At 41.0% G+C, this 24,060-nt stretch overlaps 1 protein-coding gene across 5 annotated transcripts in view; it reads left to right on the top strand.

Annotated features, from left to right (window-relative positions):
- ARHGAP6 (Rho GTPase activating protein 6) overlaps window positions 1–24,060 on the top strand; it is a 446,380-nt gene that overhangs the window by 406,172 nt on the left and 16,148 nt on the right. For all 5 annotated transcript variants that reach the window (XM_072956194.1, XM_072956195.1, XM_072956198.1 and 2 more), the window contains exons 9-10: window positions 4,406–4,585; window positions 20,564–20,661. In XM_072956194.1, coding sequence (XP_072812295.1) covers window positions 4,406–4,585; window positions 20,564–20,661 — 278 coding nt within the window. The remainder of the gene's footprint in view (window positions 1–4,405; window positions 4,586–20,563; window positions 20,662–24,060) is intronic.

Genomic DNA, 24,060 nt, shown 5'->3' with positions numbered 1-24,060 from the left:
TGGCAAAGAGGAGAAAATATTCTTGGACAGGTGCCAATGGAACTTAGCATGCTAAGACACTAGCTGCCACTTATGTATCTCCTACCATGTGCGAGCTATGTGCTAGGGGCTATATATATGTATTATACATATTATACATATATATACACGAGATATGCTCACAGTTTCCCAGCCTCCATATGACTGACACTTGGGACCAAGTAATTTTGTATTGTGGCAGTTGACCTGTGCATTGTGGGATACTTAGCAGCATCCCTGGCCTCTGCTCACTTGATGCTAGTAGCAACTCCCCCCGACCCTACCCCAGTTGTGACCGCCAAAAGTGTCTTTAAGCGTTGCCAGGTTTCCCCTGGGGAGGGGGAAGGGGTGCAAAATCACCCCTGGTTGAAAACATGTGGTAGCTTTTATAACTCACTGGTCATGTGTTCTTGGAAAAATCAATTAACCTAACTGAGTTTCTTTATCTAAACTTTGGAGATAAAAATTATTCAACTGGTACTGCACAATCATTGAGAAAACTAGTTTATTACAAGGAATATAAAAATATCCTGGTAATGGCAAAGTTGTACAGGAAAGCAAGAAATTACAAAGGTGTCTAGACACTCTTGACCTAGACCTTGAATTTAAATGAAGGACTAGTAACCAAAAATTGAAGCCACAGGGGAAATACGAGGAGAGCATTGCTTCCATGAAATGGTTAGAACTTACCAGAAAACAAGTAGCCCACACAACCATCTTGGGCTGGAGTTAAGGCTGCAGAGTAGGAATGTACTGGTGAGGTATGAGGGGAAACTGGGTTATGTTCATAGAATGCTGAATGCCGTTGTAAGGAGTAGGTGGTTGATTCTTTTAAGCCAAGTATCTCTGGAAGGATTCAACTAAGGTGATATAATCCATGTTGTAGGTTGTTAAGAGACAGGGAGAGAGTGAGTTAGAAAGGTTTTGTGTGATTAGCAGTATGGAAAACAGCAGTTCACATGATAAATGTTTCCAAATAAGAATGGCCTTGGTATTTGAATCACATGTGTTCTGAGCGCCTACTCTGTGTTCCTCCAAACCAGTGAACGTTGTTCAGGAATGTTCTAATTACTGTTCCCAGGATACTGTGGCATCTAGGAGGTTGAGGGAGTGAAAACACAAGGCAAATACAGAATTGGAGAATGCAGAACAGAGTCACTGCAGAAGCAGTGGTGAACTTGGGCCAGAAAGGTTAGGAATGACTTCGTGGAGGAGACTGAATTTAAACTACACATCCAAGGATGTGTAGGGATTCAGTAAATGAGCCACATGGGCATGATGTAGGGATGGAGTTAGCTGAAAACCCCTTCTCGCAGAAGGGAAGAATGGAAACAGAGGAGTTAGATACAGGTTCTTTGTTCAATATTTTGTAAGTTGGTTTGACCTGAGCAGGTAGAGAGTACAGAATAGGCAGTCTGGAGTGAGACAAACAAATCCAGTTGTAAAATATGGTCAAAAAACAAAGCATTTTCCAACTTTTTCTCTTACCTATTTGTTAGTTTGTGCTAGATGTGTTATCTATGTGTTGAGTGGTTATTATGGGTTACAACATGGAAGAAAACTAAACTAGAGCATCAAGGAGCTTGGAGGCTCACCCAGGCTCTGTGAGCACCTTGCTTCACATCGTTGTTTTTATAAAATAGAGGAAGAGGAAGGGAAACAGAGTTGGGGCTATGGGGAGGGCTGAGCTTCCTCCTCTGCAAAGTGAACATAATATTTCTTTTCTAATAGGTGCTTAAATATCAATGCATCACCAACTAATGGGATCTTAAAGATGTCTAAAAAAGGAGCATGAGAAAAATTGGGGGAAAAGCAGTGGTATTTTATCAAATTGTGGTGTTTTGCTATCTTGTGCTTGTTTTGTTTTATTCCATTTTGTTTAGTGTGCTCTTTGCTTTGCTCCTTAGGGGAAAAGAGAAATTCCCAAATGTAAGAAAGATTTTATTTCTTCTAGAAAGAATATTGCAGGAGCATAATTGAAAGCTCTTGAGCAGTGGTTTTTCAGGTTGTCTAAGAGCCCCCTGGCCTGGCATGGAGAATGTGGTGTGAACATCAATTTTTTTTGGTGAGAGAGTCCACTGCCGACCTCTAGCTCTTTAAAGAGTCTGTGAGGCAAAAAAGAAGTTACAAATCACCAACACAGGGCTGGGATGACTGATCTTTGATGAGGTGCATGCCTCTAGAAATGGGAGTTTGGCTTTGGAACTGTAGCAGGTCCGATGCCTCGCTGTCCTCACCCTGGTCCCGGCCCGGCATTGGAGCCAGTTTTCCCACATCCCCACTATGCGGGCTCTGCCAGCAAGAGTGAGTGTCAGGGAGGCTGCCTGGAGCCCTGAGGCTGGGCCTCCAGCTTTGCTTCTCAGAGCCACCACCTCCTGGCTCCGGGCTCTGGGCATCACTTCCCTTATCTGTAAAATAAGGGCAACAGCAACAGTGGCTTCATAAGTGTATGGTGAGGAGGAACTGAAACAGCCTTTGGAAAGCCCTAGCCCAGTGACTGTATGTACTAAACTTTTAATAAATGTGAGCTATTCACATTAGGCTTAGAAATGATCTAGGATGCTTATTTAGTAGAGATAAATGTTTTCCTTGAATTGGCTGAAAACGAAATAATGGATCAACCCCAAGTACAGATTATATTACCCAGTCATATAGATATAGACATAGATATAGACATGGATATAGACATGGATGATGGTGAGCAAGGGTGGAAGCCATCTATGAGCAAGTCTCCTTTCCAGTTTAAAAAATGGTATAGCAAAGCCAAAACAAAACAAAAAAAGCATTAACAAGACACAGCAGCATGGTCTGCAGCTGGGATTTCTGTGCAGCTTTATAGAGAGATTGTATTGCATTCCCAGAATAGCAACAGGAGAAGGAGGGCAGAAGCAGAGTTCCGGATGGTCCTTGTGCTAAACATTCTTTTAAAAGAAAACAAAATCTTCTATTTGATAATGTTTTTTTAAAATGAGAAAACCCTGATATTACTTTAAGAAGGGAGAGGGAAGCACTCCAAATGCCTCTGAGTTCTAAAGGGATGCATTTTAAAATGGTGCATATTTGATTTTTATCCTTAACCATGAATTTCCAGGAAGAGAAGTGAAAAATAACATGAAAACTTGCCACGTTTTATATCAGTGATATAAAACAAAGGGAAAAAATAATTGAACTGTCAAACATAAAGGTCATTTTCTTGAAAATTCCCCATATTTACCACGTGAAATCATTTCACTCAACAGCAAACCTGAAAACAGCCTCACCTTCTAAAAATAACATATCCCGTGTGCCACTCTGGGATTGCACAGCCGGGCAGCCACCTGCTCAGGGCTCCACAGGACAAAGCTGGGACTCAGGAGGCTTTGTCTCAGCCACCAATGAGGGATTGATTTTATGCTTGAATCTTATGGTGTACACCCAGGTGCCTCTCAAAGGCTGTGCAGGTCTTCCTAGGCAAAGGGTCCCCACCAGACAGCCATGGGCCTCATACCTACCTGGGCATTCCAAGATTTTCAACTAATTTCAACAAGAGAAATAAAAATTTGCCTGGACCAGTGATTCTCAACCCAGGGATAGTTATGCCCAACAGGGGACACGTGCAAACATTCTCCCTTGGCCCTTCCCTGCCTTTTCCTGCAGAGCCCTCTGCCACCCTGAGCTTCCCGGGTGCCTGGGAGTGTTTTACATGCTTCTGCCTTAGCATCTGGTGCTCTGACCACTGTGAAATTGCCCCTCTGCTTCTCAGCCCAGCAAACTCTGTTCTTCCTTTAAAGTTTTATGCAAATATTGCCATCTCTTTGGAGTGTCTCTGCAGCCTCCAGAGTTGATAGTTTCATACTTTGTACTCACTACTTGTAATTGATAAGTTTATTTCCCCTCTAGATTATGACCCTTTTAATATAAGGACGGTGTTGTGATCATTGCTGGAAAAACTCTAAAGTAATGAGAATCCATGAAAAATGCCTGGCCCGCAGTGGGTCCTGAGTGGCTGGATTAATATAGGGATGATGGAGTGATGGTTGAAGGGATAGATGGGGGGAGGGATGGATGGATGGATGGATAGTTGGTTGGATGGAAGGATGAATGGATGGATGGACATCAATATTTTTAAAGAGCAGACAGGATAGAATTTTCTATAGTACCAGCTTCACAATAAATAATGGTTATAAAATTTTACTCAGTATGATATTGAGATGACCACTGAGCTATGAACTTCAATCCAAGATATGAAGCAAAAGGAAAATGACGATGCCCTTCATGGATTCTGACAGAGATGATGTAGGCCTTGCAGAATGAGAAAGGAAAGGGAAAAGAGCCTATTGATTACTGAACCACCTAGCAATTTGAAAAGCACAAATAACACCAATCCTTGTATTCTCTGCTTCTATAGGTCACTGGGAACAAAATGACATCTCTAAACTTGGCCACCATATTTGGACCCAACCTGCTGCACAAGCAGAAGTCATCAGACAAAGAATTCTCGGTCCAGAGTTCAGCCCGGGCTGAAGAGAGCACAGCCATCATTGCTGTGGTGCAGAAAATGATTGAAAATTATGAAGCCCTATTCATGGTAAGTGGCCCTTCTTTAGCAGAACATCTCAGTAAACTGCCTATTAATTGCCCTTTGGTGGCATAATGAAATTTAGGCACACCACCTTCTGGTCCATAGCACTGGTCATTGACTGAATTCATTGGAAGCCAGGCAGTTTCAATAGGAATAGAAATTTACATACCTATGGTGTCACTCTAAGTTTGTGATTCCATGTTTTAACGAACATATCCAAATGATAAATTTCATTTTGCTGTCCCCTAAACAATGGTCATGTTTTAGAGTCATTTATTTATTTATAAAGCAGTGTCCTTATCCACCAAAATTGCTAAAACCCTTCTTACTGGAAATTATATGTGGCCCTCCTGAATTCATGTATTTGTAACCATCCTCAGCAATGGGACCTCCTCCAGGGTCAATCTGGACATTTTACTTCCTGCATGAAGCTTTACCTATCTTTCCTGTGTCCTTCTCATGTCGCTTTCCCTGTCACTTCTCTTTGCCTTCAACCCATTTCTGTTCCTGTTGATGTTTATCTGACTCAGCATTGTGTTGAAGTCATTTATGACTATTTCCCCAGGAGATTATAAACACATTTAAAATACAGTCTGTGCCCTTGTTATCTCCTCTCTGTATCCTCTGTACACTTTTGGAAGGCCCTCCATCTGGCAGGCACTCAATAAATACTTTTTTGATTTGTACTGAATAACCAGTTCCTGTTTTCCTTCAGAAAACTGCATTGCCTGCTCCAATTTCCCTTGAATCATTAGAACAAATGCCAACTCTCTCCTCTGTTCACTACTCCTATTGCATGTCAAAATTTACAGGAACCTTCTCCATGTTTCTTCTCCCATTTCTCTTTGGAATTTGCAAACACCATAAATTTTACCTCTTCCTCTAGAACCTTTTGTGGCTTCTTCAACCAAGTATGTTAGTTCCCTCTTTTGAATCTCCTTAATATTTTGTCTATATTTATCAAGTGCCTTGTGCTAGATTTATTTCCACCCTTGTCTTTTTTTAACATTCTTTAATTGAGTTATAGTCATTTTACAATGTTGTGTCAAATTCTAGTGTAGAGCACAATGTTTCAGTTATACATGAGCATACATATATTCATTGTCACTTTTTTTTCTCTGTGAGCTACCATAGATCTTGTATATATTTCCCTGTGCTATACAGTATAATCTTCTTTATCTATTCTGCATATGCCTGTCAGTGTCTACAAATTTTGAAATCCCAGTCTGTCCCTTCCCACCCCCCGCCCCCTTGGCAACCATAAGTTTGTATCCTATGTCTATGAGTCTGTTTCTGTTTTGTATTTATATCCTTTTTTGTTTTTTTTTAGATTCCACATATGAGCGATCTCATATGGTATTTTTCTTTCTCTTTCTGGCTTACTTCACTTAGAATGACATTCTCCAGGAACATCCATGTTACTGCAAATGGTGTTATGTTGTCATTTTATGGCTGAATACTATTCCATTGTATAAATATACCACAGCTTCTTTATCCAGTCATCTGTCAATGGACATTGAGGCTGTTTCCATGTCTTGGCTATTGTAAATAGTGCTGCTATCAACATTGGGGTGCAGGTGTCTTTTTGAAGTAGGGTTCCTTCTGGATATATGCCCAGCAGCGGGATTCCTGGGTCATATGGTAAGTCTATTTCTAGTCTTTTGAGGAATCTCCATACTCTTTTCCACAGTGGCTGCACCAAACTGCATTCCCACCAGCAGTGTAGGAGGGTTCCCCTTTCTTCACAGCCTCTCCAGCATTTGTCATTTGTGGACTTTTGAATGCTGGCCATTCTGACTGGTGTGAGGTGATACCTCATTGTAGTTTTGATTTGCATTTCTCTGATAATTAGTGATATTGAACATTTTTTCATGTGCTTTTTGATCATTTGTATGTCTTCCTTGGAGAATTGCTTGTTTAGGTCTTCTGCCCATTTTTGGATTGGGTTGTTTGTTTTTTTCTTATTAAGTCATATGAGCTGTTTATGTATTCTGGAGATCAAGCCTTTGTCGGTTTCATTAGCAAAAATTGTCTCCCATTCCGTAGGTTGTCTTTTTGTTTTACTTATGGTTTACTTTGTTGTGCAGAAGCTTGTAAGTTTCATTAGGTCCCATTTGTTTATTCTTGCTTTTATTTCTTCTAGGAGAAAATTTTTGAAATGTATGTCAGATAATGTTTTGCCTATGTTTTCCTCTAGGAGGTTTATTGTATCTTGTCTTATGTTTAAGTCTTTAATCCATTTTGAGTTGATTTTTGTATATGGTGTAAGGGTGTGTTCTAGCTTCATTGTTTTACATGCTGCTGTCCAGTTTTCCCAACACCATTTGCTGAAGAGACTGTCTTTATTCCATTGTATATTCTTGCCTCCTTTGTCGAAGATGAGCTGACCAAAAGTTTGTGGGTTCATTTCTGGGCTCTCTATTCTGTTCCATTGGTCTATATGTCTGTTTTGGTACCAATACCATGCTGTCTTGATGACTGTAGCTCTATAGTATTGTCTGAAGTCTGGGAGAGTTATTCCTCCAGTCTCTTTCTTTCTCTTCAGTAATGCTTTGGCAATTCTAGGTCTTTTGTGGTTCCATATAAACTTTATTATGATTTGTTCTAGTTCTGTGAAATATGTCCTGGGTAATTGGATAGGGATTGCATTAAATCTGTAGATTGCCTTGGGTAGTATGACCATTTTAACAATATTGATTCTTCCAATCCAGGAGCATGGGATATCTTTCCATTTTTTTTAAGTCTTCTTTAATTTCCTTCATCAATGTTTTATAGTTTTCTGTGTATAAGTTTTCCACCTCCTTGGTTAGATTTATTCCTAGGTATTTTATTACTTTGGGTGCTATTTTATTTTTTTTAGCATTTTGTATTGATTTATAATCATTTTACAATGTTGTGTCAAATTCCAGTGTTCAGCACAATTTTTCAGTCATTCATGGACATATACACACTCATTGTCACATTTTTTTCTCTGTGAGTTATCATAACATTTTGTGTATATTTCCCTGTGCTATACAGTGTAATCTTGTTTATCTATTCTACAATTTTGAAATCCCAGTCTATCCCTTCCCACCCTCCACCGCCCTGGCAACCACAAGTCTGTATTCTCTGTCTATGAGTCTATTTCTGTCCTCTATTTACGCTTTGTTTTTGTTTGTTTGTTTGTTTGTTTTTGTTTTTGTTTTTGTTTTTTAGATTCCACATATGAGCGATCTCATATGGTATTTTTCTTTCTCTTTCTGGCTTACTTCACTTAGAATGACATTCTCCAGGAGCATCCATGTTGCTGCAAATGGCATTATGTTGTCGGTTTTTATGGCTGAGTAGTATTCCATTGTATAAATATACCACATCTTCTTTATCCAGTCATCTGTCAATGGACATTGAGGCTGTTTCCATGTTTTGGCTATTGTAAATAGTGCTGCTATGAACATTGGTGCTATTTTAAAGGGGATTGTTTCTTTATTTTCTTTTTCTGTTGATTCATTGTTAGTTTAAAGAAGTGCAACTGATTTTTGAACGTTAATCTTGTAACCCGCTACCTTGCCGAATTCTTCGATCAGCTCTAGTAGTTTTTGTGTGGACCTTTTAGGGTTTTCTATATATAGTATCATGTCATCTGCATATAGTGACACTTTTACCTCTTCTTTTCCGATTTGGATCCCTTTTATTTCTCTCTCTTGCCTGATTGCTGTGGCTAGGACTTCCAAGACTATGCTGAATAAGAGTGGTGATAGTGGGCATCCTTGTCTTGTCCCAGATTTTAGTGGGAAGCTTTTGAGTTTTTCACAGTTGAGTACTATGCTGGCTGTAGGTTTGTCACATATATCCACCCTTGTCTTAAATCACTTTGTTTTTGTAAATTTGAGAGCCAGTGGTTTAGAATATTTGCCCTCTAGGTCTCACCTATGTGATTATGACCAAGTAATTCAATACTCAATAAGCACCAATGTCAGCTTTTGGGAAATGGGAAAAAATGAAAATAAGACCTATTTCCCAAGGTGATTCCCAGAGTCATTTGATAAGTGAAAGCAAAGCATTCTGCAAACTATAAAATTCTATGCAAATGTTAATTAATTATACTAGTTGGACAACACAAGCTGGCTCAAGTCTCAGTGCTTCAGCACAACAGACATAAATATCTTATTCACATGAAGTTTAATCAGATGTTTAGCGGACAGCCTTCCAGATAGTGATTCAGGAACCCCAGCTCCTTGCATCTTGAGACTGTTTAATCCCCTAGGATTTCATGGGCCAAACCTAGAAGGGATATCCGTCATGTCCACTCAAATCCCATTGGCCAGAACTCAGCCACAAGCCATACTTAACTGCAAGGGAAACTGAGAAATGTATTCCTGCTAGATGCCCAGGAGGAAGAGAAAATGGATTTAACCACAGTGAAAAGTTCAATCCCCTTTGAGTCTCTGAGGCACTGCCCATGTGTTGCATGCAGAAAGCTCTCAAAAAAGTGAAAATTTTCATTAACTCTCTATAAATTCCACACGAGCCAAAATCCTCGTAATTAATTACATATTTGAATGAATCAAATGTCTGAATATTTCAACATTTTCATCAAGTTTTAAGTCGTATATCATCTTGCCAAGTAGTCTTGGCCTTACTTCATGCTCTCTGGATTTTTTTTAAACAAAATAATACCTCTTGTCAATTTTTTTAACATTTTTTATTGATTTATAATCATTTTACAATGTTGTGTCCAATTCCAGTGTAGAGCACAATTTTTCAGTTATACATGAACATATATATATTCATTGTCACATTGTTTTCTCTGTAAGCTACCACAAGATCTTGTGTATATTTCCCTGTGCTATACAGTATAATCCTCTTGTCAATCTTAATTCTGTTCTCTAAATTCTGTATTCTAAGCAAAGTTCTTTATATGAAACCACAAACCATCAGGCATTTCTTTTCATCTCACATACTAACAAATCTCTTCCTGGCCTCCTTGAAAGTACCGTTGCCGCCATTTTAATTGTACCATTCCTCTGCTTCCATTTCCTGCTGCCTGGATTATTAAGAAGAGCAGAAGAGCATCAATATTCCATATCTTCCAACATTTTCTAAATCTGATCTTTGTTTGCCATTCCCTGTTGAGACTGATGTCGAGATCCTCTCGGGTAGTAGCTCTGATTTGCGTACCCCAGTTGTGGTCTGTACTTCCCAGCGAGGCCTTCCCTGGCCTCCTTGTCTAAAATACAGCCACACCACCACCAGCACGCACACGCATCCTCACTTCCTATTCCCTTTCCCTACCTTTTCTTCTTAGCACTGACCACTACTAATAAGGGTTTTACTAATTTCGCTTGTTTGTGTTTCCCCACTGCGGTGTAAGCTCCCTGACTGTTTTGAATTTTTGGTCATTACTGCATTGCCCCTGTGACACCTGGCATATGGTAGAAATACAAGAAATATTGGGTGATTAATGAATGACTCAGTGGTAGTTCTGTGACGTACGATTTCCGTTTTACCAATCCTTACTCCTTATACTTATGAAAAGGTTTGGGCACAGAGGAATTAAGGATACCTTTCTCAAGAATAAGTTAGCCATTAACATAAGCATTCTTGACCTCCTTAGATAGAATTATATCTTGAGAAAAGGGACAGTGAGGTGGGAGGAGAGGTCCCAAGCCTGGGTCAGTAAAGAGAAATCTGGCTTTGGAACCAGAAAACTTTGCTATAGTTCTGTCTTTACTAGGCATTAGCTATGTGACCCCTTCTTCTTAGATTTCCATTTCTTTAGTGATCAAAAGACTAGGTTACAATGAACAGTAACCAAGATCCCTTCTAGCACTAAAATCTGCATGATTCTGTGCCCTAGCACTAGTTTCACCTCTTTTATTAATTAATCACATCACTTTTTAGATTCTTTTGGCATATTTGGCATTTCAGAATGTAGTTTTTTATACCAAAGCTGGTGGCTGGTTGGCGAAGCTGGTCTGTGTGGATGGACAAAAATTCAATCATGTATATAGCTGTTTCCTTTTGTTTTGCTTTAAGAAGCTTTCAGAAAAAGCACAGTAATTCCAAACAAGGAAGGATAAAGCTAGACAGGCCCTGGTGGTTAAAAGTAGTTGGCAACTGTGCTGTTTCACGGTCCTTGGAAAGGTTTATGAGCTCAGAGAGGAAGGCATTGCTTCCCATTTGCATTAGAAAGGAAGATTTATTAGAAAAGGTGGCTGTGAGTTTGTCCTTAAAGACAGAATGCACCCCGAAGGAAGTGATTCCACAGAACTCATGGAAGGGATGTAAAAACCCACAGAGACCTGGCAGGGACCCAAAGTTTGTTCCGAGTGTTATAATGTCCTTCATTTCCTCATACTGAGACTGCTTCTCCCAAGTGGCCAGTATCTGAGTTAGTGGGAAAGGGCAGAAAAGAACCTGGCTTTGTCCCATAACACAGAAGAGGTACCCAGGTTTAGAGGTGGACACACAGTTCAAGAGTGTAGCTAGGACAATCTTTTGTATCCGTTGTTTGCTTTTCAGGCACTGGGTTGGAAATCCTAAAGCTGAAAGGAGGTCATGATAACAGCCATCGTGACCACTCTATCAAAAGACCAAGGCAGCAGATTGTAAAGTGGTTCTCAAACTTGAACGTGCAGGAGAGTCACGAAACAAAGTTTGCCAAACATTCGGATTCCTGGGCTGCACTCCAGATAATCAAACTGAGTAGCACTGGGATGGGGCCCAGAATTGTGCACTTTCTAATGGACACCTCCAGGGCGCTCTGGCAGTTTCCTAACCACGCCTTGGGAAAGCACATCTTGGGAAACACCCAAGATAGTGGGAAGGCCATGAGCTTTGGAATCAGCTCCCAGAATTCAGATCTCTGCTCAGCCAGGTATTTGCTATGTGATCTTGGCCCTATGCTTACCTTCCCTAAGTCTTCATTTTTCTAGTGAAAAAAAAATGAGATGAAGCTTTACAGGATTATTTTGAGAATTAGAAATGACATTTTACATATGTGGAATCTAAAAAGAAAAAAAGGGGGAAAAAGGACACTATGAACTCATCTACCAAACAGAAACCGACTCACAGACATAGTAAACAATCTTATGGTTACCAGAGCAAGGGGGTGAGAAGGCATAAATTTGGGAGTCTGGGATTTACAAATGTTAGCCACTGTATATAAAAATAGATTTAAAAAGGTTTCTTCTGTATAGCACAGGAAACTATGTTCAGTATCTTGTAATAACCTTTAATGAAAAAGGATATGAAAATGAATGTATGTATGTATGTATATGTATGACTGGGACACTGTGCTGTGCACCAGACATTGACACATTATAACTGACTGCACTTCAATTTACAAAAAAGAAATGACATTTTAATGCACTTAGGACAGGAATTGACATGTACTAGGCACTCAAAAAATAAGATCACTGCTATTATTACATTAAATTAATCAGCTGCCTGCCCTATTAAAACACCTTCAGGTGTCGCCTTTGCAGTGACGCCCACCCGAACCACGCTGTGTAACACTGTGACCTGCTCCCACACAGGTATACTGCCAGTCCTTCACTCTTCTCTTTCTTTTTGCTATAGCACTTATCACTTTCAACTCACTGTGTAATTTATTTATTTATTATGCTTGTTGAAAGTTGATAGAATGCCAGTTTTATGAAGACAGGGATTTCTGTTTGTTCCCTTCTCTGATATCTATAGCACCTAGAAAATACTTGGCAGAAAATGAGTGCTCAATAATTATTTGCTAAAAGATACTGTGATAACGTATTGCAAGAAAAAAACTGCATTTTTGTTTTTTGTTTGTTTGTTTAGGGGTCAGTGCCCATACTCCTTAGATTCCGTCAACTTTAAATCATAACCCTCCATTTCTGATATCAACAACTATTTAAAACCTGAAAAACATAAAATGATGCTCTCTCGGAACACTGGAAATAGAGGAATCACGCAGATCTAGAAATGACCACTGGTATCCTTGTAAGGCAGGAAGCAGTCACTGACTAAATCATTAACACATGAATTGTTCTGAGAGTTGTGGCTTCCCTAAGTGATGTTGGGAATGCCAGAGAAAACTCATCGTGGCTCTTGGAATTAAAAAGAGCTTCAGAGCAGAGCAAAGAGTCAGCTCAGTCTCAGGGCTGATACTACTATGGCTTTTTTTTTTTTTTTTGAGAGGGAGGGAAAGAAGAGAAGGCACCGCCCTTGTGGGCTGATGAAAAGTGCCGAGCGCAGTGGAGACGTGGGAACGCCAGAGCGTTCCCACCCTGCTGATTGGTCAGCCTGAGCCGGGGACCAGCATAGCGCACGTGGGAAATTTCGAATGAGAACTGCTGGGAGCAAGGGTCAGAGGCCGTGATGAGGATCTCAAGCTCAGAAGCCAAGCTTTGCTCTGTGTTCTCTTCTTTCCCGGCACAAACTGAATTTACTTAAAATTTCTTTTGCATGCCAAGTCAAAAGGCATCAAGCAGCCATCCAGGTCATCAGATAACCACCCACCTCCTACCGACATATCCAGATAATTACATATGATTTCCATTTCCCTTTCTCTATAACCACTATTTTTTAAATAACCACTGTTTATGTGCCTGGGGTCGGGCTAGTCGTTATGGACATCATAGGCTTATCTAAATTTCACCAATTCAAGAGGAGTAAGTCAAGGTCTTTTGCCCAAGTGATGCAAGTACTAAGTGAATTATTTCTACAGCATGATGCCTCCCCGCACAAAAGCTGAGATGCTTTAATGTGACGTCTCAGATATGGAATCCATTTGGTGGGGGTAGGAGGGGGAAGAAAAAGAATATTTCAGCCAGTTTGAAAATGGGGAGGAAAGGAGACCTTCAAGAGCATTAATCTCTCTGGACTGATCATAACATCAACCCACTTGATGTCCAGGCCAGCAGACGGCTGCCAAAGCCAGCAGTGTTCCTGCCAGAGCCTGCTCCCCTGGTCCCTGTCTGCAGCGATAGAATGCATGTCCTGTGGGTGACACACGCAGGTGGAGAGGAGAAGCAGCTATTACACCTGGACTGTTTCCACTTCCTTTAACCTGTTGCCTTGGAGCAAAGCCTGCTCATTGCTCTTCATCTTCCTCGAATCATCCCCCATCACAGCTCCATGAGTCCTGGGCTCTTCGACTCTGTTTGTCCATTAATGTGCCCCCAGTTGCCAAAAACGCTGTCTGGCATGTATCAGGCATGTGAGAAAAATTTCTTCAACTTAATGCATTCTGACCCTTTAAATGCACCCAGACCTGCTTGCATAATATTAAGCCATCCTTCGCAACAGAGCTACGTAAAAGTTCTAGGCAGGACCTGCCCATGTTTTGAGTTTTTGCTCCCATAAATAGCCCAAGGGATTTTTTTCAGTGTGTTTGTTAGCTTAAAAAAAATGTTATCATGACTTCCAGTGACATTTCCTTCTGCCAGGGAGTAACAGAGTTTTAAATGCAAAGCATCCTTCTTGGTTCAGTGCAAAGTGGTGGATTGGTGTGAAACACCTAGTGGCGAGGACGGTGGGGTAGGCCCTGGGAAGTGCTCCATGAGATGCCCTTGATGATTTGTCATGGTGACTTAGTAAACGGAGAAAGTTGAACCGTTTTTTCCTCTCTGTGGTTTATGGAATAAACTGCAAAATAGCAATTATACCCTAGGCAATCATTCAAAGTTTCATTTTTAATTTGATAAGGTGGATTTTAATTGCGACAGTTTTATTCCTTCATATGCGCAGTGTTTACATTTTTTCTCTGAAGCAGGAGAGTCCAGAGTTCTTCTGATTTTTGAAATAGCATTATGCTTTGAAGGAACACACGAAAATCTAAGGAGTTGAGTCACTAGATAAACACAGCTATAAATGGTACCCTTAGAAAACATCTAAGTTACTAAGTAGACTAAAATCCAGTAGAGCTTTTGATTTGAAACAATAAATTGTAAGTGAAGAAACCCTTTGGGATGGGTTTGGTTCCTTCATTGAAATGTCCAGAATTGGCTGATTTAAAAAAGTAATGTCTTCTGCACGATCCTACTCCTTAGCTTCCATTTCACTATGCACAAAATCCCAGGAGGAAAAAGGAAGCATTTTTGATTATTGAGTCATATTTTTCATTTTTAGAGTTTTTCTGTTGATGGGAATGGTGGTTTAAGAACTTGTTAGAAAAATTCTGGTGATCCTCAGTTGGAAAAGGTACTTTATTTTCCAACTCTAGAAATGAATAGCAAGGAATTTTTTCTAGAGCCTGACATTGGTACTACTTATAAGCAGAGAGAAGCATCTAGACAAAGGCAACATCACCAATGTACACCATGAAGACCAATAGTCCTGGGTTATTTTTGATTATTATGTAGCCATTCCAACAAAATTTATTCACTATCCATTGCATAGAAAATACCACCCTAGCTTGTGGTTTGGAGAAGCATAAAATTGAGTGGGTGAGTGAGTGGGTAAGTAAGTGGGTGAAGGGTCATGGATATGCAGGTAGGAGTTTCGACTGCAAGGTGGAGAACAATCAACTGTAGGAGGCTGCAAACAGGAGGATTTAGTATCTCAGATGATAAGAAGCCTGGGGGCACAGTTCTAGCAGCTGACTCCGCACGTACGCTCTCTCTGCTCCGCCATCTTCAGGTACAAGAGATAGCAGTCATTTCCAGCACCTCTTGCAGCCATTGTCACATCCAATCACAAAGAGAGATGTTTCCTCTCATGCACCTCCTGTCATTATGGAGGAGAACTTTCTCCAGAAGCTCCTACAAGACCCCCCTCAGGGTACCTTGGCCAGGATTGGCACATATGATCTTGGCTTAGCTGTGAAGGAGGCCAGCTGACAGAGAAATGTAGCCTTAAAAGCCTGGGTAAGTTCCAGGTTGTCGAGTCAGGTCATCCCTGCCTTCCAGTGATGTGACCAGCCCAAGGACTGGAGGTCTAGCAGAGGAGAAAAAACCAGAAGGGAGAAGCTACACAGAGTCTGGCTTCAAAACCACTGCAGCTGAGTGACCAAGAGGTCACAACGTGTACCTCTAGAAATTCAAGAGGAGGTTAAGAGCAGACACATTTGGAGAGGAAACCCCATAAGTCAGTTAACCACCAGAAGGGCTAAGCACAAGAGAAGAATGTTTCTTTGCAGGCGCACAGGATGAGAGGAACGCTTATACGAGGTGTACTTAACCAGCAGGTGACTGCCAGTTAAAACAAAAGTCTCAGAACAAATACTGACCATCTCCACACTATCTTCTTTTATTTTTTCTTTAACTGTTTAACTTATTATTTATTCTGTTTATTTCCAATAAAATCTTTTATTCTAAACCTTTTGGCAAGTTGGCAAGGCACTGTCAAATTTGTTAGCCCTTTTGCTCCCCATAACATCTCCATAAAGACAAATGGGACAGATAGGAGAGGCCCAGATGTTCAGATACAGGAACAGAATCCTAAAGAAGATGGTTGATGTGTGCAAGTTTACATTAATTGTAAGCAGCGGAGCCAAAACTGGACCTCGGGGGCCATCGACTCTTGATCAGATATTCTTACGACAGCATCCTAATTTCAGAAAGGAATGCATATGTTAACAGTCTGCCTGAATACTTCTTACTTACTGTAAGCTGCTGTGTCCTGTCAGTTCATTCCCGTGACTTCTGTTTCTCTATTAAGTATCTAAATTAATAGAAAATGAGTGCTTATCCAATTGAACTGAGCCAGTAGTTTGAAATTTTTATTAAGTAATTGGAAATGAAATGTGCAAATGTGGACAAAGATGAGAGGAATTATTGGGAAAACAGCACTGGATGTCATTGTATGAATATTAAAAGTCAGTTCCAGGCATCGTTCCAAATTCTCTACCCTCATTTTCCCACTGGCTCCAATTTTCTGAACCATTCCTTTATTAAAAAAAAAACAAATGTGGTTTTATCATATGAATTTTGGAAGCTACCTTAAATCATTTTGTAACAAGATGGGCTATAAATAAATTAATTAAAATAATGGATTATGTACACTGTAGTCAGCCTTGCATAATACATAGGAAAATATTATCTACCCTTCCAGCAATACGTAGATCCACATTTTTTAACTTTTACACTTTATTTATTTGTAATATAGTGTCTCCAAGCCAAAACGGTGTCATGGGTCTTTTAAAAAGAAACTAGAGATAGGTTTATAGCACTGACCCTCTCTATTTGCATTTGTTACCAAGTCAAGGTCACGTATGCTACATAAAATAAACCTCAACAATTATAATTGGTTGGGAATCAAGCCTAGTTAAATGAGTAAAAACTCTGAATTGCAGAATAGTTTTTAATAATTTATGGACAGTTCATTTTAAACAGTGATACTTCCTGTAACCTATTCTAATAATGTATCCGAGTTGATAATTTATCATTAGACACACCGTATACTCTCTAAGAACTGATACTATGATGTTTGCACCACTCCGAAGGCCATGCCCTGCAGTTACTTATTCTTAGTGGGAATGAATTGATGCTGGGAGCAAAATTTTGTATTACATGTCCAAGCACACAAGAATTTAAATTAAATAACTGGATGAAAATACAAATCGTTTTCCTAATGTGCTCATGGAAGTTTCTTTTTTAGAAAAAAAAACCCAATTTGTACATTTTGGGCCTATATTATTTTTGCTTTGCTGTTCATTTTTTAAAAATGAGTTCTGTCTCTTCTCACTTTCACCCTTTGACTATTAGTGTTTGAAAAACCTCATGTAATCACGCATCTGTGTTGGGTCATGTTGTTTGTAAAAAATTCTCAGTCTTTTTATTTATTTAATGTATTCCATAAAGTAAGAGCACAGAATCTCTCAGGCTTGACCCCCCAAGTCCTGCCACTTCTCTTCTTCCATTCTCATTCCCAGGCCATTGCATTTGGTCACAGAGCTTTAAATACCATCTATATGTGTCCCCCAAATTTCTATGTTCAGCCCAGGACTCTCCCTGAGCCCTAGATCCTTATCACCAATCACCTGCTAGATCTTTCCTTCATTTGATTGTCTCTCAGGCCTCTCACTCTTATACCAGAGGCACACTCCTAATCTTCAGCCCAGCCTCCTCTTCCTGTAGCTGCTCCACACCAGCTAACAGCAAGCCCATTCCTCTCGGTGCCTGGGCCCCAAATGCTGACGTCATCCTCTCTTCTTCCTCTTCCACTCCCTCTCCCTCTTCCTCTCTCTGTCCATCGAGTCAATTAGCTAATACTGTCGTCTCTAGCTTCACTATCTCCAGGACCCAGATAATTCTCATCAGTTCACCATCTCTCTTCTGGATGTATCAACAGCCTCTATCTGTACTCCTGGCTTCCCCCTTGCTTCCCTGCAATATTCTAGCAACTCAGCAGCCAGAGTGATGACAAGTCATGTTAGTTGTCTGCTCAAAGCTTCCAGTGGCTCCCCACCCACTTAGATGGAGATCAGAAGTCTTTATCATGGCCTAGAAGACGCCACAGCATCTGGCCTTGGTTACCTGACCTAATTCCTACCTACCACTCGCCTTCTTCCTCTGACTCTGTTCCAACCTCATGAGTCTCCTCGCTGCTTCTGACTCAAGATCTCACTAATTCTCTCTTCCTTCTGCTTGGAATGATTTTCTCCAATTCCTTCATTAACTTCAGTTCTCTGCTGAAATGTCAGTTTCTCTGACAGTTCTCTTTGGATTGCACCCCACCCCCCAGGATTCTTCATTGCCCTTCTTTGCTTTATTTTTCTCCGTGATGCATGCTGTGTTTTCTATTTGTTTGTTTAATGCCAGTCTTCCCATATTTACTGTCAGCTTCAAGGAGACTGTCTTGTCTGTTTGGTTTGTAACTGAATCCCAGCATCCAGTGCCTGCCACTCAGTAAGCAGTCACCAAATATTTATGTAATGAATTAAAGGAATGAGGTGGGAAAAGGCCAGAGTGGGAAGCACATTTGTACTGAAGTAGAAGGTGTGTAAGGATGACTGCTAGGGGAGAAGATGGGAAGTACAGATTGAGGCAAGCAAGCAAGTGGAGGGCTTCAGCCATAGGGATGAAAAGGGTTTTGAGCAAATCAAGTGTCTTGATCAGAGCATTCTGACAACCATACAGAGAAGAAATGTGATGCGCATGTTGAAGGAAATAGATAGGGCACAAGTTAGCAAGCTGCTGTATCAGAGACCTATCAGGGATGTAGCTTTCTTTTCAACTAAAAGCTCAAACTAGCTTAAGGAATTTGGAGGCTCACATAGCTGAACAATCCAAGAGCAAATGTGGCTTCAGGCATAGCTTGATCTAGGACTTGAATACTCAAATAATGTCACAGTATCTCTTTTCTTTCTCTCCATTTCTTGGAATTATTTCTTCAATTGTCAGTGCAGTCCTCAGGCCCTATATCCTGTCTCTCAGAAGTCTCTGGGAAATTCTCACAGCTTTTCATTGCTTCTGATGAAGTCACATGCTCATCTCTCAGGCAACCGTGGGAGTCTGGGAATGGAATGATCATTAACTAAGCTGAGTTGCGCCTCAACCTGGAACTAGAGGTTGAGGAGCAGTTAATTCTCCAGAGGGAACTTGGGATATGATTGTTATAAGAGGGAAGTGAAGGCTGGTAATGGCCAGCAGATGACCACTACAAAGGGGTAATGAGGGCTCAAAGTTGGATCATTGCAGTTGGAATGGAAAAGAGAGGAAAGAAGTAACAGGCATCATGGAGAGGAAATCAACGAGGTCCTCTGGTTCTGAAACGGAGGGAAAAGGACACAGAAGCTTGAATACAACCCAGATTTTGAGCTTGTGTGACTAGGGTTTGGCAATGTCATTAATGAAGATTCAGAATGAAGTAGGAAGAACAGATTTATGGGAGGAGGAAAGCATTTTGTTGCTTTCTCATCCCTGTTTTTATTAATACAATTGTTCCCAGCTTCTTAGAGCTCAAAAAGAATTGAGTCCTTACAAGAAGGAAGAAGCAAATTCTTCCATCAGCCACTTATTCTCAGAAGATTTGTCCCCACAGTTTTTAAGAGTCTTGTCTCCGAGCCCACATATGAGAGAATTAGGCTGAAATCTTATTTTGCCTCAGTAATTTGAATTTTCTTTTGTTGAGCTACCAGAATCTGTGGGAGCAGAAAACTGTTGGAGTCAAGTTCAATCTTTTGTCATAGAAGAGTTCCACATGAGCTATTTAGGATGGTAAGGCCGTCTTCCAATGCACTCTGGATTCGCCTTAGAGAAACACGTAAAGCTAATCTATAGAACTCTAGTGAATGCCGCGTGAAATCATGAAGGGAGAAACCTCTCATCACTGATGGACCAGGATACAAGAAAGGATTGAAGTCAGGCACTGAATGACAAAGTGATGCAGGTGGTAGTCAGCGTTTTTTTTTTTTTTTTAGTGTTTACTATCTGCCAGGTACTGCTGTAAGTTCTCAACATGCAGTAAGTTCTTTAGTCACCACATCAGCCCTTGGTGGTGAGGACTCTCATTATCTCTAGTTTATAGACGAGGGCACTAAGACCTGAAAAGGTTGTATACCTTGCCAAAAGTCCCTCGGCCAGTGAGTGGAACTGGGACTCAAATACTAGCAAGTCTCTGGCTCCAGGACCTGTCTTCAATAAACTGATCATATGTTCCAGAACTGCCCAAGACGGGCATAATTTCTGCCTGTTGTCTTGGCATAGTTATAAACATGAACTCCAGACAGTGTCCCCATTTGGACAATTAATTATGAACACTATTCCTCTCAACCACAGTGTTGTGCTTATTCAAAGTGAAGAAAATCTCATCTGAGCAATAGAATTATCCAAATGGTTAGGCTCTATCTCCAGGCACAAGTGAGGTGACAATTCAGATTGAATCTGACTATTTGGTAATCATTCCGTTCGTCCTAAGAATTAAACTGGCTGTATGGGTTGGTGTAGGTTTGGTTTTAACCAGCAAATCTTTCCGTTCTCTTACACCTTTTAAGGCACCCTCGTATGCTACTGTAAAGTTGCCAGTGACCATAGTTTGCCTCTTTCTGCAGTGGTTTTATTTATGCCTCAATATTTGGCCCTGCAGGTTCCCCCAGATCGTCAGAATGAAGTGCTGATCAGCCTGCTGGAGACCGATCCTGACGTAGTGGACTATTTGCTCAGAAGGAAGGCCTCGCAGTCGTCGTGAGTATGCCGGTGCCCCCATCTCCTAACGCTGCCTTGGGGATTTCTATTTTCATTTCCAAAGAATTAGAAAGGGTTACACAACTCCATTAAGAGTTACTTGAAGTGGAATTCTGGCGACTTTCTGGCAAATCTGATCAGTCCACCTAAACGGAAAATGTTTCAGTCTTACCAATCCATTTATCAAACCAGCAAGTGCTTTATGGAATTTTCTGTTTCATTTTTGTCTTTTTCTAGTCCCTTAAGGTCCTTTTGACTGTGTTTACTAGGGAAAAACCCCACTAAATCCCCACTGGCAAGAAGCTCAAGAACTAACTATGATGTGCATCAGTGATTACACTTCTAGAATCTGAAAACTATGCTTAGGGGCCCCTGAGGCCGCGCCTGGATGCATCTTATGTGTGTAATTTACCAGCAGGACCGGCGCGTTACCAAACCACAAGACAGGCCTCAGCAAAGGCCTAGGTACTCATTTGAAATTAGAGGTGTTCGCCCTCTTGGCTCTCCATCACTGGTCCCCACATGCACCCATGTTTGCAGTGAGGAAAATATAAGCCTTGCTCTAGGCTATGGTTTGCTACCATTTTTCCCCCAAAGGGGAAGCACTGAATCTTTACACTAGTCAGATTCTACGATGTATCTCTACCATTTGCTATAGAGGCAGAGTGTATGGACGTGCTGAGCATTTAACAAAGCCGTTGAGGGGATAATATTGCATCATTAACCAGGAGCAAAGTTGCCACCATGACACCAAACCTTACATTGGTAACAGGAAGAGTTGTTGTTAGCCTTCATGAAAGTAGCCTTCATGCTGTGCTTTTAAGCTACTGAATTTCAACAACTCTAAGGCACATTTCCCCCCATGTTTTATCGTCTCTAAAATTGAGATTAATCTTATAATCACTGGTGTGTCCTACATTAATTCATAGCACTTTTTCTCTCTTAGTCGTATATAAAATACTGTAATGATATGTCTTATTCAATGATATCTCAGTGACATGGGCACAAATTAAATTGTTCTTTTATCCTGATGTCAAATTTGATGCACTAATTTTCATTTAAAACTATTTCAGGTGTTTAAAAGTTGTGTTCTTTAGTGAAATTTGGTGGAAAGGAATTGCACATTTTTCAGGCCTCCTTCTTTCCTGGGTCATTATGTTATTAGCACTGTTCAGTCCTGCGTCATTCCATGTCCTGCAGAGCAGGGAAGAATTCTTAAGTGGCTCATCCTTTCAAGAGCACTTTTTAAAATCCATTTCTGTGCTGATCGTTATTAAGACAAATTCTGGTTCAAGTAAGACATTCTGCCTGAATTCAGGCCCTAAGAGCCACGAGGGAACAAAAACATATTCAAATAATATAAAAGGGCTGGCATTTCATGGTCTTGCTTTTCATATCTGAGAATTGGGCTCACTTAAATTTTTCCTAGGTTCCTATTTATCATCAAAGTGTAAGTTCTAATTTAAAGTAGCAAATGGCTTTTCTTCACAGTAGATCTTGTGCCACCAGAATTTAAATGAACTCCCTTCTATCCCTCCCCCATGCAAGGAAACAGACGTGGCGGCCTTTCTGATTGTGAATCCGCCATAAGCAACATTTGTAACCCTTCTCTACAGGAAAGCTAGAAAACACACTGATTTTTGACTTGCCAGATTTCTGCTTTCATATTTTTACATAGATAAATATTCCACTTTGAAGAATAAGTGATAGAAGTTATTTTTATGTGGTTTTTCGAGTATGTTCTTTGCGTATAGATGCCAAGAAGTGAGCCTTTCTCCCCCCTTAGGAAAAGGAGGGAGCCCATCCCAAACCATACAGCTGTGCAGCCTCTTCTGTTCCCTGTCCCTGTAGGAATAAGGCCAAGATCTTAGGTGAGTGTCAGGGCTTCCGGGAAAGGGAGATGAACTCATGGGACCTCTGGAGATGGGAGAGACTAGAAAACATTTGGAGAAGACTTGCTTAATAAGGAGAAGAGAGTGTTTGGTTTTGCCCTCTAGGTACAGGTCAAGCAGCAGCCTGGAAGGTTGATAATGCTGTCATGAGGTAAAATACATATATTAATAAGTAAATGTTTATTTTTAATGACCTTTTGAGGCTTGAAAGTCCTAACCCTCCAGCTGTAGGCAGTCTCTTCGTGCTTTCAAGGCGTGCTTCTCCAGCTTCAGCATGCAGGCACATCACCAAGAGGTCTTGTTAAAAGGCCGTTTCTGAATCAGTAGCTCGAGCAGAGGGGGTCGGGGAGACGGCATTTCTCACAAGCACCCCCACCGCCGCCCGATTAGGCTGTGATGCCTCTGCTCCGTGGTCCACACTTGGAGTAGCAAAAGCTTAAAATGTCAAGGCAAATTCTTGACTCGAAGAGCTCGCAGACTTGAAAAGGCCCACACGGTGACAATGACAGGAGGCGTGTCCCTGAGCACGTCACGGAGTGCAAAATGCTCCGTGCTGGGCCGCCGCCTCTCAGCCTCGCCTGCCCGTTCCAGTCTCCTGGGGAGCTTGAAGCACAGCTCCGCCTGGGCACCACCCCTAGAGATTGCGATTCCTGTATTCGGGGGTGCAGTCTGGACAGTGGGATTCTGAAGAGCTCCCATGTAATTCTAATGAGCAGCTGGGTAAGAACTGCTGGCTGAGAGCTACCACGTTAGATACCATGTCCTTACTGTCATACAGGCACTTGAGCTGGGCAGTTTTTTACATTCCAAGGGGGTCTTTGTGTTGACAAAGAAGGGAGCCAGTGCTCCAGACCATAAATCCACGTGGAGTTTGGAGGAGAGAAAGAAGTGTTTCCTACAGTCTCAAGGATAGCTTCTGAGAAGAGCAAGGATTTGCAGGGAGCTTTGTAGACTAGAGAGGTTGTCAGTAGGCCTGGATGTTTAGGGAACTTGAACCAGGGCCTGGTCATAAAGTAAATATGTCAGCTGTCTGGGGACACGGTAAAGAGGCTGGCCAGCACAGAGGGCAGAAGCCCTTAAATGGCAGGCTTAGTGGTGGTGCTTAAGTCAAGAAGCAGCGGTGAAGAATTACAGTGATGAGAGATTACGGTAATGATAGATTACAGTGGTGACAAATCACAGTCCCCCCAATGCCAGATAGTGTTGGCCACATTGGAGTGTCAATTACCCATCAATAGCACACACTGATATAATACAACGTGCTGGTTGTGAGCTTTAGACCCAGAGCCAGACTGCCTGAGTTCAAATTCCAGCTCTACTGCTATCAGCTGTGAGGTCTTGGGTAAATAAATTCCTCTCTCTCCGTCTCAGATTCCTCATCTATAAACTAGGCATACAAAGTAGCACAAACTTTATAGTGTTGTTTTGCTATTAGAATATTGTCTGGTTTTTAATAAATGCTTAGTAAATGTTAATGGTTATTATCACATTACTTGGAATTTCGCCA

The sequence above is a fragment of the Vicugna pacos genome, chromosome X, assembly GCF_048564905.1.
Source record: "Vicugna pacos chromosome X, VicPac4, whole genome shotgun sequence".
Classification (NCBI taxonomy): domain Eukaryota; kingdom Metazoa; phylum Chordata; class Mammalia; order Artiodactyla; family Camelidae; genus Vicugna; species Vicugna pacos.
This window is presented reverse-complemented; position numbering and strand designations above follow the sequence as displayed.